The sequence below is a fragment of the Monodon monoceros genome, unplaced genomic scaffold (assembly GCF_005190385.1).
Source record: "Monodon monoceros isolate NGI ecotype Baffin Bay Population unplaced genomic scaffold, NGI_Narwhal_1 Super_Scaffold_18, whole genome shotgun sequence".
NCBI classification, from domain to species: Eukaryota; Metazoa; Chordata; class Mammalia; order Artiodactyla; family Monodontidae; genus Monodon; species Monodon monoceros.
In genome coordinates, this window is record NW_021703774.1 from 33,296,112 (window position 1) to 33,315,322 (window position 19,211).

General features: G+C 44.9%; 1 protein-coding gene across 1 annotated transcript; it reads right to left on the minus strand.

Annotated features, from left to right (window-relative positions):
• Positions 1-7,982: 7,982 nt before the first annotated feature.
• On the minus strand, positions 7,983-17,261 carry CTSE (cathepsin E). Its single transcript, XM_029226898.1, is given in 6 exon segments — positions 7,983-8,144; positions 9,607-10,106; positions 10,109-10,149; positions 11,338-11,460; positions 13,784-13,980; positions 17,247-17,261. Coding segments are annotated over 6 exon segments (1,038 nt in total).
• Between the last annotated feature and the right edge of the window lie 1,950 nt (positions 17,262-19,211).

Consider the following 19,211-nt stretch of genomic DNA (forward strand, 5'->3'; position numbering starts at 1 on the left):
GGGGAGTGAGGCATAGGAGGCATGAGGGTGGGCCCTTGTGGGTCAGAGGGTCTGCAAGGTAACGTACCAGTTTGTGGGCACCACAAAAAGCCTCTGGCTGCTTTTAGGAACTTCTGCCTCTGTTGCTGGAAGCCGCCCAGTAAAGGGGCCCTTTTGTTGGTTGAATTATCAGACTCACATGTGTAGTAGATTCCCTCCTGCCATCAGCCTGGTTGGGAGAAGCTCTAGTTCTCACACCTTGCCCTCACTTTAATACCGCACACACACACACAACATCTACACACACACACACAAACACACCACATCAACACACACACACACACACAGAACCAGACTTGTGAGATGGGAGGCAAGTCCTGACATCTCCCTGTGCCTCTCAGATGAGAATGTGTGACCCAACCTGAAGTTCTTGGGAGACTACAGGAAGTTAAAATGTTAGTGTGAGACAGATTTGAGCTGCCTGGAACTATGCCTTGGGTAACTATGGTTGGCAGATTAAACGGGAATAAAGTGAGTTTAGACACGCCCAAATGGATCCCTTTAAGGCTTATAATACGTTTGATGCGCCCCTCCATTCCCACATTCCTCCTGAGATGGGGTTTTTCCTCCTTGGAGTTCCATCCTTTGTTTAATAATCCTCACCGTCAAAAAGTTCTTCCTTTTCTCCAATCTGAATCTCTGACGCTGCTTCTTTGCTACTGTCTAGGTCTGTCTGGTCAGGTAGACTATACATTCCTCAAGGGTGGACTTAATATCCCTCAACCCACACTAGGCCACACGCAGTGCTAGATACAGGCCCTGGAGAGGAGTTTTTGGTGGAACAAAAGCTCCAGTTGAAGCTCATTTCTTTGTTTCACTAGCAAACATGCCTGGAGGGAGGGTGCAGTGATTTCCATGAAGTGTAGTATTGGACAGGATACATTAAATTTGGAAAAATTCTAGGGCATATTCCACTTGGTTTACTTTGGAAAGGGTGCCTCCATTCGCCCTCAGGACAACCACTAGTTTATGACAGCCAGTTTGCCCTTAATTTGGTGCCCTTTGGAATCCCCTGCCCCCCCATTCTTCTGCTTTTCTGAGATCAGGTTTTAAATGAACGTGTGTGTGTGTGTGTGTGTGTGTGTGTGAGAGAGAGAGAGAGAGAGAGAGACGGGTATCTGTAGAGGTATAGAGGCACATTTGAGCCTCTTTCAGAGAACATGTAAAAGTTACCATGGGCCCGACGGCTGCTGTGGGTGCTTTTGGGTAGGGGAAGTGAACTGTCCTCAGCTAGTCATTACAGCCTCTGAATATGGGACTGAAATTTATACTTTTAGGGGATGTTTGCAAACTACCCTTAACACCTTTGGAAGCCAAGTCACTAACCACCTTCAGGCTCTAGTCCCCACTTCCTCTGTCTGCATGGATCAAAAGTCAGCAACTTCCCTTCTCTTCCTCTGATACATGATCCACTGGAAAATGGCGTCCAGCTTCTACTCTGCAGGGGAGGCCCTGACACTGTGTTCATTGAAGTTCCTTCCTTTCTTCCCTCTTGCACCCATTCATTCAATAATCTGAGTGTGTCAGACCCTTTGGGGGACACAAAATGGATACTTGTATTTTATCAGTGGAAATAAGACATGGTTCAAACTCACCTCTGGCCCTCACCACCGCCCTGCCAATGGTACATTCTGAGCTGCCCTCAGTCTACCGCCTTGGTGGAGGTGCCTGTGTTTGCTGCAAAACTGTAGTCAGCTTGGAAACTCACCTTGTATCTATTCCCCTTCTCTTTCTTCTTCACTTCCCTTTCCCCCTTTCTTACTTCCTTTGAATTGAACTTCCCAATAAAATGTTAAATGTAAGCTTCTGACTCAGGCATTAAAAAAAATTTCCCCTTAAGGAAACAGGCCCAAGATAGGACTCCATAAATATTTGTTGGGTAAATGAATGAATTGTAGGACAAGAGGTCAGGCTAGATAATGTAGGATGAGAAACAGAGATACAGGAGCTAATTTGAAAAGGTCATAAATTTACAGGTCGTCGGCTTAGAGATGTTGACACAGGGGTTGTCTCCATTGGTTGCACTCAGCAGAGACACATCATCCCCGATGTGGGAGAGGGGAAGGAAATGGAGACAGGAGAATGAGAGAGGGAGAAGAGGGCTGAGGCAGAGCTTGAGACATACTCACATTTAAGAATCAGGAGAAAGGAAAGGATCCCAGCCAGAGGCCTGGTGAGGCAAAGACGACCAGTGTTCATTCAAGCCCCCTTACACCGCCAGGCCACAGCTCACTGCATTTCCCACCCCCTATAGACAGGCATGGTCATGGACCACATTTTAGCAATGGACAGAATGGTGAACAAGACAGAGCCCCTGGTCCCATAGAGCTCAAGTCAAATGGATATAGAGAAGTGTCCCGCTGGTACTGGGCCTCTTTCAAACCTGGCCTGGGAAGACTTCTTACAGGAGCTGCCATACTCTATCCCTGTCCACAGGACAGTAGAATGACTCTGAGGTCCTAGGGAATGTGGGAACCACCAGGCAGACGGATCCCAGGATTTTGAATCATCGACTCTTCAACTGGCCTCTCCATGAACGAGGAATACACTTTGATTGTGCTAAGGTACTGTGATTTGGGGGTTTCATTGTTATAGAAGCTAGTGTTATGTCATAACCTGGCAAGTGTTGAAAAGATGAGGGCAGGTGTTGAAGCTGAGGAGAGGGGGCACACTATGGTCCTGAGGCCTGGACTTGTAGCTCTAAACCCTGATGTGTTTTACACACCCCAAGTGTGTGGGGTGTTGGGTAAGTTCTCACATAGCTTCTCTCCCCTTACCATCCTCTTAAGCACAAGTTCTTCTTTTAAGGGTTCCCCAGCCAAAGTCACTGAGACATGCTTTGGGACTTTCCCTAGAGAAAAGAGCAGACTTCACAGTCCTGAGGCCACCGACTCTCACACAGGACGGTCATCCCAGCCTCCCTCTTACAGTGAGATGCACGTGCTGGAGTTCTTTAGCTGAGAACAGACACAGTAGGAAGGACAGAAGCAGGGTACCTTGCGACCTTGGCACTGGGAACTTGGGAGCTCTCTCTGTGTGCCTGCCATGGACGGCTCAGTTCCAGGTGCCCCTCTGTCCTGTGGGGTCCCACTCAAGATTCCCATTCCCAGGAGAGAGAGTCTGACAGGTGTGACTTGAGGCCTGTGTCCTCCCCTGTAATGTCACTGGTGATGACGGGAACCCAGGAACAACCAGGAGAGGCCATAGGACTTAGAACAGGAGGGGAACAATTCCTCAAAGGAAATGATGCCCGACACACAAAAATAGCAGCCTCCCCGGAATCCTTTGGCAAGGTCTTACCTCCATGTAGGAGCAGACATGAGGACGCTGTTTGAATCCTTTTGGGGGTCAGCAGCCATTAACTTTTCAGCAGCTTATACATTTTTATTTTAACAAGTAAACATTATTAGGGGGACTGTTTAGAATCTACCTTTCATCCTTGCCTTTGAGATATCCTGAACTGGCAACTACCTGGGTGGGGGAGAAGGATGAATCAGAAGCAGTGGATTAAGAGCTGAGAGACATGAATTCTACCTTCATCTCTACTTTTTTGTTGTTTTTTTTTTTGCGCTATGCGGGCCTCTCACTATTGCGGCCTCTCCCGTTGTGGTGCACAGGCTCCGGACACGCAGGCTCAGAGGCCATGGCTCACGGGCCCAGCCGCTCCGCGGCACGTGGGATCTTCCCGGACCGGGGCACGAACCCCTGTGCCCTGCATCGGCAGGCGGACTCCTAACCACTGCGCCACCAGGGAAGCCCCATCTCTACTTCTGACAAATGGTTTCATTGTTTTATAACGCAATTTCCCCATCTACAAAACAGGGTAAGAAAACCTCCTCTGCTTAATTTACAGATTTGTTGTGAGGGAAAGAAGAGAAAAGAAAAGAAGAGAAAAGACAAGAAAAGAACAACAAAACATCGAAAACTCCTAAAAGGATTTTAAGAAGCCAAAAGTCAAATATAAGAGCAATTAGTTAGCAGAGCATCTGTTATGGGTTAAATTGAGTTTCCCTAAAAGATAGGTTGAAGTCTGAACCCCTGTACCTCAGAATGATCTTATTTGGAAATAGGGTCACTGGAGGTGCAATTAAAATTGAGATGAGTTCATACTGGAGTAGTATGGGGCTTTAATCTGATGTGACTGGTGTCCTTATAAGAGGGAAGAGTCACAGAGACAGGGACGCATCATGGGATGACAGAGGCTGAGACTGGAGTGACGCAGCTGCAAGCCAAGGAATGCCGAGGATTCCAGCCAGAAGTCTGGAATAGGTGAGGAAAATTTCTCCCCTACGATTTTAGAGGGAGCATAGCCTTGCTGACACATTGATCTGGGTCTTCTAGCCTCCAGAACTGTGAGACAATAGATTTCTGTTGTCTTAAGCCACTAAATTTGTGGTGCTTCGTTATGGCAGCCCTAGGAAATGAATACAGCATCCTTTAACAACTCCCAGGGCACAGTGAAGCTTTGGCCAAACTTCTTGGCCCACCCCTGAGAGGTGGTGAGCTAGTATCAGACGTGGGACATGGGACACGGTCCTGGATTTCAGAGGTAATAACCACTGATGTGAAGGTCACAAAGAGTCAAGGTCAGTTGTGGAAAACCCAAAGCAGCTATTAGGGTTAAGTAGGTTTACACAGGCAGCAGGATTTTAGTCCACATTGACTGAAAGCACCACTTCTGCCTTGAGGGACCAGAGTGCTCAGAGCAGAACTGGGGTCGGGCAGCCTTGGGACTGAGCCTGATTTCACTTCCTACAGATGTGATTAAAGCATCACTTTCATACTTCAGCCTCCACCACTCAGGCTCCTGGACCCTCAGGCTCCAGGCCAGCACATCAGGGTTGCTGCCCATGTAGAAGTCACCCTTGAGGAGAAAGTCTGCAGGGATGCCCTCTAAAGGTTGGCGCCCCGCCCTCACAGAGCTTGTGTTGTTGATCGCTCCACTATGCTGCTTTATTTTTTTTTTTTTGCGGTACGCGAGCCTCTCACTGTTGTGGCCTCTCCCGTTGCGGAGCACAGGCTCCGGACGCGCAGGCTCAGCGGCCATGGCTCACGGGCCCAGCCGCTCTGCGGCATGTGGGATCTTCCCGGACCGGGGCACGAACCCGTGTCCCCTGCATCGGCAGGTGGACTCTCAACCACTGCGCCACCAGGGAAGCCCCACTATGCTGCTTTTGACTTAATTGCTTAAATATTGCTCTGAAAGCAATAATTTAGTTAAAAAAATGTGTGTGTGTATATATATATATATACATATATATATAGGCAAAAAAAGAGTAAAAACAAAGAAAAATAAAAGTGTGTGCATGTGTGTAGCTGTGAACTTCTTGGATCCTGATGCTTAGAGGGAAGGGATGCTAACATTATGACCCAAGTGCTTCCATCCAGATAAGCTCAACTCTTCCCAAGAGCTCTGCAGGGAGAATATCCCAGAGACACAAAGTAATTAGCCAAGGATGCCAGATTGGTGAGGGGTGGAGCACAGAGGTGGATACAGGCTTAGGGTTAGGGTTAAGCCTGGTGTGTTTTCCAGGACCTCTGCTGCCAGAAGTGACAGCCAGGGCCCGCCCCAGTTGTCTTGCAGGTCTTGGGGTGTCTCTCTTAGCACCTGGCGCAAAACAAATATTTGTTAAGAGAGGGTTTGATAAATAAATTGACACTGTGCTGAATGAGTTAGAAGAATGGACTGATGGGAAATCTGCTGTTAAATGAGAAAAGAAAAAGGTTTCCTTACCCATAGCCATCTCTGTTTACATATGCAAGGAAAAATGTCTGCATAAGATAACTTCCGGTTGATAGTAATGCTTATCTCTGAGGAGGAGGCTCACGGGGGACTTTCACATATTTTAGAATAAGAAAAACACTGAAGATATTTCCATTTTGAAAAAAGCAAAATTGAAAGGAAGGAAAAGAAAGACAAGTTGTTCCTAGTGGCAAAGGATGGTCCTTAGACCCAGATTCCCCATATCAGCTCCCTTAGGATGGGCCCTGGTTCCCAAAGGTGAAAAGCGTTTGTTCAGAGCCTCTCTCTCCCTCTCTCTTTCTCTCCAACCACACCCCTCCCACGTACTGTGAAATATTTTCATTTACAACAAACACATGAACACACTGCAAGGAACCAGAACTGTGGGAAAATGGGCCCAGAACATCTCTTTGTATTGAGGTCAAGTCAAAAGTTCACAGGAGCTAAATTGAAGGGGCGCCCACTGGCTAAACATGGGGTGATCTGACCATTAAAAAATGGCAGGAAAGTTGAAACATACTCATTATTCTGAAAACTGGTAAATAAAGGGAAAGAAGCAGGTAATCTTGCCCTTCTTGTATGAGCTGTACCTCGTAGTGGACAATAGTTAATGAAAGGGTTGTTTTTTATAGAAGAGTTCCAGCTAACAAATACAGGAGGAAAAATAGAATTAGAAAAATCCCTGTTTTCAGCCCCTAGTCATAGTGTGGATCTAAGTGAGGATCATCAATGGCTGCTGAAACCTTTGGGTCAAATGCTGAAGGGAACGTTATCGTGGGTGGATGCGGCTGACAACTCGGGAACCCACCCATCAGTCCTAACGTTACAAATTGAGCGGCGCCCGGCATTATCTGTCCCCGATGGGACACAGTAGAGGTACCCAGCACCATTTATGAAGTGTTCTTTCCACGAAATAAGGCCTCTAGATCTATCACTTTATAGGAACAATGAACTCAGACAAACATGTTACATGACAGCTCTGGATTTCAACCAGTGAAATTCAGAACGTGCAACTATGGATGAAAAGAGACATTTCAAACAAATGTACTTTGTGAACCTTTGAATCCTGACACAAACAAGTCAACCGTAAAAATGACCAAACATTTATGAGGCAATAGGAAACATCTGAACACTGACAGCACCTTTAAGAATACTGGTTTCCCACACAGGGACCTGTATTCAATATTCTCTGATAAATCATAATGGAAAAGAATATATATATGTATAACTGAATCACTTTGCTGTACAGCAGAAATTAACACAACATCGTAAATCAACTATGCTTGAATAAAATTAACAACAACAACAAAAAAAGAATACTGGTTTCCCTTGCTATCTGAAAGTAGAAGTTTCCTATGAAACTATGCTAATGGACACACCTTGCTAATGGACACACAAATTAAATCAAGATAAAGCTCAGATGCTCACAGATACAGTTCAAAGCTATGGAGGCTTGATGCCCAGATACTGAGTATAGTTCCCATGAAGGAGCTTGCTGGTGCCACTCTCACTGCTGGGGCATGCCCTGCCTCTATAAAAGCTTGCTGCAAAACAAACACTGACTGCTTTTTTTGATTTCTGTCTTTTTTTCATAAGTGCAAAAATCCTCTTTGGATTCCTTTAGTTTAGGGAAAACAGGTACTAATGTAGGTCTTTCATAAAAGCAAAGTGGTATAAAGTGAACTTTTGCAAAGCAGGGGATACCTGTATTAGAAGGGTTTATGGATAAATATTTGATGTGGTGATTTATGATGTGATGCTAAGAATTTTACTTCAAAATAATCCAGGTATGTGGGGCTGAAGAGAGGAGTAGCTGGTGAAACAGATAAAACAGGCCCTGCCATGTGTTGATGGGTTGTGGAAACTGAGTGGGGCTGCACAGGGATTTATTGTACTATAATTTCTGCTTGTGCACATGTTCGGAAATTTCCGTAATAAAACATTAGCAAAAAGCGATAAAAAGTATGGGCATACAACTTAATTCTTCCATTATGATGTTGGTGGAGTTGGTGTGTATGTGGGTGTATGAAGTATGTGTGTGAGTGTGTATGTGTGTGTTCTCAGTTTCATTCTAATTTGGGTTGCAGCTCTGGAAAAGCTGCATTCTATTGAAAAGAACTTTGACAGCTGTGGAGAATGTCCCAACCTAATAGGCCCAGGTGAATTTCCAGGGGGGCTGGCACAGACACAAGACCCCTGCTTAGGGGACTGCTGGGGCCAGCCCCACATGGTTATTCCCATGGTCAAAGGCAGTAAAACTGTTTAATGATACATTGCTTAGGGTCCGGAAGGACCAAGCTGGAGGTTGGATGTCAGAACCTTGAAAGCCACTGATTAAGAACTTCATGCCATCCATGAATTTCTGGAATTGGAAAGAAGAATATAAATGACGTATAGGGAAAGAAGGAAGTAGTGCTGTCTAGAGGCTGTACTGTGTAGTAGTGGTAGCTATACCAAATGGCCTTGGACAGCCGCTTCACAATTTTGGCTGGTTGGTTCTTTCTTCCGTTTCATATACCTATACACGTTTACTCAAAAAAGTGTTTGCACAATTTCTTATACGTGGGTCTTGGCTTCTAAGTTCTACAATTTTGATAATTGTTCATCTGTTATACACCTCCACTCCTTACCACCATCTTAACGATTGGGAAAACTGAAACCTTGTTGCATGGCTGGAACAGCAAGAGGTTTGGCATTAGAAGATCTTGGCTTAAATTCTGGTTTCTTTAGTTTCTAGCAAAGCTCAACTTAATTTTTTAAGGGAGAGTAATTGCTCTGTAAGTGGCTAGCCACTGCCATTCTCTTGTTTAAGTTCTGGGAAGAATCATTCGAGTGGCTCCTTCAAGTTATAAGGCAAGTAGGTATCCATTGATCCGTGAGAGGAGTATAACCTCTCCCAACCTTATTTGGTTTGGTAAAGACTTGGGGTCTAACAGGCAGAAGTCGTCTTTCCAGCAACTATTTGAAATTTGAGGCTGCCGATGAAGGTTTGGGAAAATTCACTGAGAGCTTCAAGAGTCTTCTTGAGAGGAAGGGGACAAAAATGCAAAGTTATGACAGCATCCTTGATGGATTAAGGTGGCTCTGATTGAAAACTGCTAGCATAAAAGGACAATAGCACCATAATGTGTACAGGGTAGGGTGTGCATGTGAGCAGGGACTCACATAGGGTGAAGGGGAGAGAGTGTGGGGTGTTGGAGTGGGGAAAGGTGTATAGACTAATGAACTTAGCACAGTTGAAATGTGTAGCTTGTCCTCAGCATCGTGTTTACAGTGGCAGCTCTACCATTCCTTTGTTGGAAGAGCTTAGGAGGCTTGACATGAAGCTTGTGTTTTAAAGCAAAACATTTGTTTTCACTTGCATTGTCTGTTTATATTTGGTGGCTTTGGGAAGGGGTGTGAATGGAGATCAAGTTATGGGGGTAGGTAAAGCCTTCTGTCTACACCTTAGTGCTTCCATCCTGGTGCAGTCACCCTGATGCTGCAGGTGACTCTTGGGCAAAGTTGGTGTGTTAAAGTGTGTCGCCAAAAAATGCGATATTGAAAATTTGGGATCATAGATTTCCAAAACACCTGGAAGTTCCCTTTCTACCTCATTCTCCAAACTTACCAATCGCCTGCAACAAGACATTTTCTTGCGTGAGGAGAATGTTAACTTGAATGTTAGAAGAGATATAACCTTATTCTGTATCCCCCTACCTCTAGCAGCTCGTATCTTGAACCATTTAACTCTCTGAGTATCCTCATCTATCAAATGGGCTAATAATATCCCAGTCTGACTTGGTGGTTGAAGAGATTAAGTTTTGTCAGTTGAAAAGTCCTACCTGACAATGTCGGAAAACCTCATTAAATGGTTTGTCCAAGGTTTGCTGCTGCTTCATGGCAGAACAGGAAGTTAGAACCAGCCCAGTGGCGTTTCCGCCATCGGCAGTACCACCCCTCCCAGGGGGAATGCTTTCAGAGCTGGATAAGATGGGAGGGGGGCAAGGGGTAAAGGCACCCTGAGTACAGGCGACTGTTTGGAAAGGGGAAGTGGCAGCCGTGTGAGGATGGTCCTGTGACTTGCAGAATAAGGAAACAGTTCTCACCAGCAGGGTGTAGGCAGTTGGTTGGTGGGTGTGGGGGACCCCATTGATGGTGAAGGTGACATCCGGCAAGACACTGATGTTGACACACTCCAGAGTGTACAAAAATAGAACCCAGAGGATCTATTCAGAGGCCTCCCGATTCCCCGTCCATGGGCTCTGCCCCAGTGGTCTGGGCAGTTGCTTGCTACCGCCTGAGGGGCCTGTGATGAGGGAGGTCCCTGGGTCCACAGTGGCCTGCAGCCTTCGGAGAGGAACATCGTGGTGCCTCCCACCTGGATTCTGAGGACAAAGGAAGCATCGTCAGCATACTCCTACCTGTCCCTTCCCCTTTCTCCCCCTAAGCTTCCCTGGCACCCCAGCAGCTCTCACTCTGCTGGGTTCTCTAATCTGCTGAAGCACGTTAGTAACTTGCATTTTGGTCGCTCTCACCACATGAGTGGTTCTCTCTCTATATATATATATTTTGTTTTTTGACTGAGATGCATAGCAGGAAATATATTTACTTCTTGACCCAGTACACATACACACATGTACACACACACGCAGAAATAAAAATTTCATGACACTGTACTTAACCTTAATATGTGGAGTGCACTCTGATATTTTCCACTTTAGCCCATTTCATTAAAAAATGTAGGTCACGATCCCCTAAGATGATGTCGTGACCCATAAATGGGTAAATCCTTGCAGTTTGAAAAACCCTCAGTAGGCAGTAAACGTTGGAGCCTTTTTGGCTTTTGTATCTCTGTGCCTAGCACATGCCTGTCCCCTTGCAGGAACTTATCTTCAGCTGAATTGAAACTTGAATTACGTTTCTTTGAATTCCTGCACTGTCTAGTACAGTGCTAGGTATGTGGCAGGAATCTAGTTCCACTTTCCCTGATTGCTCCGCGCCTCTGTGTGTGTGTGTGTGTGTGTGTGTGTGTGTGTGTGTGTGTGTAGACTCAATCAATGCCACCCCCTCCATGAGACCCTTGAGGAGTTCTTCAGATAGAAGTGGTCTTGCCCTTTCTTGTCTGGGCCACTTTGGTGGTCCATCTCATGGAGTACTGACCACCTTCTACTCTACATGGTAGTAGTTTGTGTATAGGTGTCATCTTCTGCAATGGTTTGTGAAGGCAAAATCTGAGTCCAATTCGCTTTTGCACCCCTGTATCATTCAGCCCTTGCCTTGCATGTTAATTAATGTTGAATGAGTAGTTGGCCGAGTGTTAGTATTTACTGTCTGTTGAATTGAAGATGCGCCACATGTACAAGAAAGGAAGCTGAGAGTGGGTACCATGTGTCTGCTGCCCCGTCCTGCCCCTCTGCTCAGCACCTCCATATTCTAGCCTCATGCAGCCAGCTCCCAGCATCCTCTCTCAGTGACCAGCAGTTTCATTCAGGTCAATTTAGTTAATCCAATTTCAGTTGAGCCTGTTATGAGCTCTTCCCTCATTCTGTAACTACTCTGTGGAGGATACTTACGTGTCCACTGCAATCTGCCAGTAGACTTGTTTGGTGACTGGGACTCAATCTATGTTCCCAGAGAGATGGGAGTGGTCCTAGCCTCTGAAAATCAGCTTGCTACCTGCACCACCTCCTGTGTCACTACATGGAAAGAAAGGCAGATTGTCAAGGAAGGGCCACTGGAAAACCTCAGGGGCGAGCCTCAGCCAGGCCCCTGCTTCCTGGTCTGGTCACTCACACCAAGTACCTAGATAGGCAGAAATATCAGCCTGGGCTTTGAGACCAGGGCTTCTGACTGCTGCAAGTTGATTAGTCGGAGCCTCTTGGGCAAACAATAGAAACAACTCTGCTCAGTGATTTGTGAGTATCCTCCTGCTTCTTGGATAGAAGGGGTAAGGAGGTGAGAAATGGAGACCACAGATTTGATCAAGCAGAACTCAGGCAGCACCAAGGCCAGGACCATCATGGGGTGTGCATTCACCATGCAACTTGAGACACCCCCAAAGACTCCTTTGCCCCAAGTATCTTCTCCACTATTATGGTGGTGCCTGGAATTTCCACAGTATTCACTCTTTTGTGCTAGGCAAAGACGCTAATTGAACACCAAGTGACTTACTGGAGCTTGAATATTTATTAATATTGTGTTGATTTCTCAGAATATGTTCTGCCACCTAGCAGGATCCTGCAGAAATAGGACCTAAAACTGATTTGTTTTCAGGAGGAAAAGGATCAGAGAAAGACAAAACTTGGGGCCCTGTATGCAGGGCAGTAAAGGGGAAGGGAAGTGGATATCTGTGGGAATCCAAGGAAAACAGTTTTCAAGGCACGAGGGGGGAGGAGCTGATGTTTGTTGATGGCCTTTATGCAAGGCGTTGTGCTAGGAATTTTCCCTGCCTCATCTTATTAATTCTCATGTCAACCTAGTGTCCATTTGAGAAAAATGAGGCTCATGGAGATGAAGTAATGCAAGAGGGGGGATTTCTTTTTTTTTAATTAATTAATTTATTTTTGACTGTGTTGGGTCTTCGTTGCTGCACGCAGGCTTTCTTTAGTTGCGGCGAGCAGGGGCTACTCTTTGTTCTGGTGAGAGGGCTTCTCATTGCAGTAGCTTCTCTTTGTTGTGGAACATGGACTCTAGGCACGCGGGCTTCAGTAGTTGCTGCACGTGGGCTCAGTAGTCGTGTCTTCCACGCTCTAGAGCGCAGACTCAGCAGTTGTGGCGCACGGGCTTAGTTGCTCTGCAGCATGTGAGATCTTCCTGGACCAGGGCTCGAACCCATGTCCCCTGCATTGGCAGGCGGATTCTTAACCACTGAGCGCCCAGGGAAGTCCCAAGAGAGGGGGATTTAAATCCAGGTCAGTCTGACTGCAAAGGCTTTGCTGTTTTCCACCACAATTCACATCTTTCCAGGCTGAAAGGGAGCAGGAAGCTCTGAAGGGAAGAAGCGAGGTGTCCAGACGCCTGCCCTCTTACTCACAGGTCCGTCCAGGCCTGGTCTCCACTACAATCAGGCTGGAGAGGAAGCCATGTGATGGAGGAGATTCAAGGCTCTCCATGTGAGAGAGGAGAGAGAGAGAAATGCGCTTCTGCTGAAACAGGGTAAGCTCAGGCCAAGTTTCCTTGGGAAGGAGTCAGAGAGGTAAGAAATCTCCTCCCTGACCCTCCCAGGACCCCAGGTAAACGTGTCCGAGGGCTGGTGAGTCTCATGACCTTTTCCAACCACAACATGCAATTTAAAAAATTGTATAAATTGGCAAAGAACACATAAAATCGACCCTCTTAGCCATTTTTAAGTGTACAGTTCAGTAGTGTTAAGTATATTCACATGGTTGTGCAACCAATCCCCAGAACCTTTTCATCCTATAAAATTGAAACTCTATACCCGTTCAATAACTTCCTGCTTGTTCCTTCCCCAGCCCCTGGCAGCCACCATTCTACTTTCTGTCTCTATGAATTCCGCTACTGTTAGAATTTTCTTCCTCTTTCAGGCTGAATAATTTTCTGTTGTATGCATATACTACATTCTGTTATTCCAGCCATTAATGTGTAATTATTTTATTGTCAGCTAACATTTGAATTTTTTCTCCCCACCTCCTCTCCCTAGAATTAAGCTTTTTGAGGGCAGGGACTGTCTTTCTTGTTCCATTGTGTTCCCAGTGCCTAGCAGCATGGTGAGCACATAATAGGGGCTTGATAAATATTTATTCACTGCATAAATGAATGTCCAGTCCCAGAGATTCTTTAATTACTCCAGTGTGGTATAGTTTAAAAAGTCCTTTTTTCAACGACTTTGAGGCAAACCCCATTTTCTCAATATTCAGAGAGGGCAAGTGTTTTGCCCCAAATCACACAGCTGATACAAGACCAAGCAAGAGCTCCAACCCAGGTGTTGTGACTGCTAAGTCTAGACGTGTTGTTTCCCTATAGTCATAACCTTAACCTGGTGGGGCTGATGGGCCTTACCTGCTCATGTACACAGAAAACATGGGTAGATCCACCAGCTTCTGGGCCATTGTGTCGAACACTGGGGTCACCCTTTCAGCAGCCAAGCAGGGTTATCCCAGGCCCAGAATGCCATAAGACTCTGCATTCATAAAGGACTGGTCAGTCTCTGTGACACTCTCTTCAAATTGCTGACCGACCTCAGTCAGTCCTTCTACCTAAAGGTGGAGCCTGAAGGAAAATCACACAGATCTTTGGCAAACGGGCTCAGATTCTTGAAATCTTCCTCTGTCCTAAAGCTAATTCTTCCCCTACTCAAGTTTCCTTGGTTAAATGGATACAACAATTTTTGCCGTGTTCCCATCCACTTAATTTTTTCTATGTAAACATTTTTTATTGAAGTATAATACAGAAATCACAAGTGTACAGTGTTTTCACAGACTGTACACATCCATGTAATCAAGCTCCTAAATCAAGAAACAAGACGTTACAACCCCATTGCCAGAAACCCCTTCAACTACCCTGCCAGTCATTGAGACTTTCCTCAAGAGTAACCAATCTCAAAAGAAAAGACAAAACAGCAAGATAACCCATCTCTTGGCTTCTAACAGCTTATACTGTCTTTGCCTATTTTTGAATTTTATATGAATGGAATCATATGGTATGAATTCTTTTTTATCTGGCTTTTGTCACCCAACATGATGTTATTGCATGCTGTTGTAGAATTTTCATTGTCTTTAGTATTCCGTGGTATGAATATATCATCATTATTTATCCATTCTACCACTGATGGATATTTGGGGTGTCTCCTGTATTTGACTATTGCTAATAGAGCTTTTACTTGTCTTTTGGTGAACATGTGTACTTATTACTGTTGGATATATGCCTAGGAGTAAAACTGCTAGATAATGGGTTTGCAAGTGTTTTGCTTGAGTAAATACGGACAGTTTTCCAAAGTGATTGTATCAATTAACATTTCCAATATCAATGTTTTGAAAGGTCCAGCTGTTCCATATCCTCACCAATACCGGCTCTTGCCTACCTTTTCCACTTGAGTCTTCTAGGGAATATGCAGTGGGCTACATTAAGGTTGTAATTTGTATTTCCAGATGACTAATAAAATTGGACATTTGGATATCCTCTTTTGTGAAGTGGGTTATCTACAATTTTCTTATTGATTAGTAGGAATTCTTTATTTATTCTGGAATAAAGTCCTTTGTTGGATATATGTACTACAAATACCTTCTCCCAGATTGTGACAGATGTTTTTACTCTCTTAATGGTGCTTTCTGATGAACAGAAGATATGAATTTCAGTGTAGTCAAATTGATCAGTTTTCCCCCTTATAATTAGTAGTTTTAAAAAACTTGTTACAAAAATTTTTGCCTACCTTAAGGTCATGAAGACATCTTCCTACGCTTTTTCTAAGAGCTTTATTGTTTTGCTTTTCACATTTATATATATCTACAATCTATTGGAAGTTTGATAATGTGTGAGTTAAGATCCATTTTTTCTTTATTAGAAGTCAGATTTATTGAGATATGATTTATACACAATATTTCACCCTTTTAAGTGTACAGTTCAGTGATTTTTGAAACACAAATAGTTTCTGTTTGCTAATATTTTGTTTACAACTTTTGTGTCTACGTTCACGAGAAAGAGACTGGTCTGTAATTTTCATTTCTTGTAATGTCCTTTTCAAGTTTGTTATTAAATTTATGCTGGCCTCATAAAATGAGTTATGAAGTGTCTCTTCTTTATCAGTTATCTGGAAGAGTTTGTCTAAGATTGGTGCTATTTCTTCTTTAAATGTTTGAGGGAATTTACCAATGAGGCTACCTGGACCTGGAGTTTTCTTTGTGGAAAGGTTTTTAATAATAGAGTCAACGTTTAAATAGATACTGGAGTATCCATTCAATGTTAAATAGATATTGGAGTATTCATTCAGTGTTAAATAGATATTGGAGTATTCATTCAATGTTTAAATAGATATTGGAGGGTTATATTTTCTAATTTTTTTCTTGTGTCAGTTTTGACATGCTCTATTTCTCAAGGCATTTGCCAATCTTAAAAAATTATCAAATTTATCAAAATAAAATTATTCTTGATATCCTCTTATCATTTTAATGTCTGTAGCGTCTTTAGTAACATATTACTTTTTATTTCTAATATTGTTAAGTGTATTTTCTTGCTTTTTCTTGAACAGTTTTGCTAGAGGTTTACCAGCTTGATTAATCTTTGTAAAGAGTTCATTCTTGGCTTTGTTGATTTTCTCTATTGTGTGACTTTTCTTATTGCATGAATGTTCCACTCTTCCAGTTATTATTTCCTTCCTTCTACTTTCTTTGGGTTTGATTTGCTCTGCTTTGTGGTTCTCTTGTTTTTTTATTTGTTTGTTACTTGAAATAGTTGCTGAGACCATTGATTTTCAGCTTTTCTAATACTCACATTTCAGCCTGTAATTGTTTCTTGAAGGACTGCCTTAGGTGCATTCACAAATATTGACATGTCATATCTTCATTATCTGTATCAGTCAAGGTTTTTTATAAGAGAAACAGAGTCATTAGGAGCTATATCTAGAAAGGATTATATTCTAGATATTTGACTCTATGCAATTGTAGGTCCTGGCTAACAGAGTACATTAGGATGTTGCTTCTGCCCTGGTGCTGCAGTGTCAAGTCTACAGTTTGGACAGTCAGCAAGGGAAGGCAGATGTCAAGTGGGAGAAGAAGGGTGAATTGAACCCTTAAGGTTGAAGGGGAACGGGAACCTGCACTGTTCTCTCACCGCCTCTAAGCCTCAGTGATGGGGGAGCCTGCAGCACAAGCTGACACTGTCTGTCACAGAAGCCACCACTGCTGTCACACATGCCAACACTTCCTAGCTCTGGAGTAGGAGGTAGGGGACCTGGATTAGGTCAGCTCTGCCATGACCAGCCAGCGATCTGGCAAGTCTCTTAACTGCCACTGCGAGCTCTGCTTTCCGTCTCTGAAGCCCAAGAGGCAGATGGACTTGGAGCTTGGAGATAACTTGGGCCCTGCCTTGGGCTCCAAAAATGTTAAAAAGGACATCAAAAGGACTCAGGGACCAGCCCAGGCCCTTGACCCCTGCCCCCAAGTGAACAAATCCTCTTTGGCATTTACACACTTTCCAGGAGTTCTTCCTTTTGACCTTTCATTGAGGAGAAAGTGTGAGCCAGAAATGGCTGGAAGTGGTGAGAATTCTGGTTAGCGCTGAGCCCTGCCGTGGTTTGCCCCTAATTGCCCATATGTGCCATCGGGACTGAAGATGGTCACTATGGAAACCTTACCCTGAGAGACTTCCTTCAGACCCTCCAGGCAAGCCCACTTCTATAGCAGGTGAGAACACTGAGGCACAGAGAGGTTAAGTGACTGGCCCAAGAGCATGCACTTCACTCAGTGGCCAGGATAGGGACTCAGGCCTCCTGCCTTCCAGGCCAGTGATCTTTCTGCTATAGAATTACCATCATCATCACCATGATCCCTCTGTTCCCTCCCATCTTCCAGGCCAGTTAGTTCCCATATCCCCTTGCCTCTGTTTGTTGTGAGTGGAGGGTGTGGCTGGCTGACACGTGAGAAAAAGTTTGTTGGTCTGTGCAGCCGTGGCCACCCGGCCACTGACTAGATCAGAGACAGCCTGGATGGCCTGCGAGGAGCTCCAGGCTCTGGCTGGATCTGGGAAGTTTGGCACAGATTAGAGGCAGGAACGTGGGAACGTTTGTCAGAACTAATGGGTCTGTTATCTCTGGAAACACCCAGAACCGCACCTGCCCTGGCTGCAGGTTTCTGATCCTCCCACGCTAGAACCAAATATTGTTGTGGACGATTTGAACACTTCCCTTAGGGAACAAGAGCCCTTGGGCCCATGGGTGATGGTGTGAGTTCGCATGTGTATGTATGTGTGTTCTTTACGAAAAGGGAGAGGGAAGAGCATTTGGGGTGAAATGGTACCATGTGGGCAAAAACAGGTCATAATACAGACAATGATCCGGTCTCTGCAGTCTGTCAGCACTGGGAGAGGGTCCTAGCGGGGGGAGAGAGAGACAGAGAGACAGAGAGCATGCAGCACCTCAGGCCTCAGGGATGTGGATTGGAGGCTGCTTTGGAAGCAGAGGTTTTGTGTTACCAGAACATTTGAAAGCTGTTGAGGGTGACACTATGCAGTCAACTTTTCTGGAGCTTCAGCTTCCAGAATGTAAATTAATAATAAGAGGCTGGTGGCTCAGTGCTCTGTGGAAATTGGCTTTAGCAGGGTTTGATAGTCCTGGAGACTGTGCGTCATTATGCGACAAAAGCAGCACCTGCCCTCATGCTCAGCCGGCCCCTGGCCACAGTGGGGCCAGCAACCCAGGATGCTCTTGGCCCCGGCTCTGCTGACGTCAGCAGCTCAGCACGGACATGACCAACTGGAAAACGTCCCAACCTCGTTCGGCTCGAAGTTGATGACTGGCGGGAACTATACTATGCGATGTGTAGTACAGCAGGAAGAGGGCCTGGATGGGGTGCCTGGACCCAGACTTGGCTCTGCCATTCACTCACCATATGACTTTGGATAGATCACTTTTCTCTAAATCCAGTTTCCTTGTCTGTAAAATGAAGAGGGTGGGTTGGGTGATACTACAAGGAACATTTTGGGGGCATAGGCTATGTGCCAGCCTCTGCCCTAAGGATCTTACAAGCATTAGCTCATTCAGTACTCACACCAGTCCTATCAGGTAAGTATTATTTTTAAGCTCATTTTACAGATGAGGTAACTGAATCACAGACGGTTTAAGTAACTTGCATAATGTGCCATAACAAGGCTTCAAACCCAGGTTTTCCTGACTTTCAAGTTGATGGTCTGTACTAGATAATGTCTAGCGTTTGACATTCAAGAGTTTCTTCCTGGAAGAGAAAAACAGAGAGAGAATGGGAAGGAGGAGGAAAGGGGAAGAGAGGGAGAGAGACTAATTTCCTACATGGTGGAAATTTTGAGGCCTTTTCATTGTAAGAGAGAGGGGTGTGTGCAGGATGGAGTATGGTGGTAAGGAGCTGTGTGACGAGAAATCTTGTCATTGCTTACTTTTTGCAAGTGTTTCTGTTTCGTCTTCAAGGGACCTCTCAGCAGTATCATTATTGTATTGTTGACAGGTGCAAAAATTCTCCCATGCACGCCTCTGCTTGTTACCCTCCCCCACCCGGACACTGAATTATGAAAATCAATAGTTTATGGTGGTCGAACCATTTGTTTACTGCTATAAAGAGCATCTGGCACTGAACGTGTATTCTCTCCCATGCCTTGCTCTTCTTTGGTTTGGCAAAGCTTCTTGCTTTCGTGCAGCTGGAAATAAGAAGGATCCAATGTCCCCAGCATCTCGCCATGTCAAGAATTCAATTAGTTTGAGTCATTTCCCAAACCGCTGTCAACTCCATTCTGGGAAAGTGCCTTT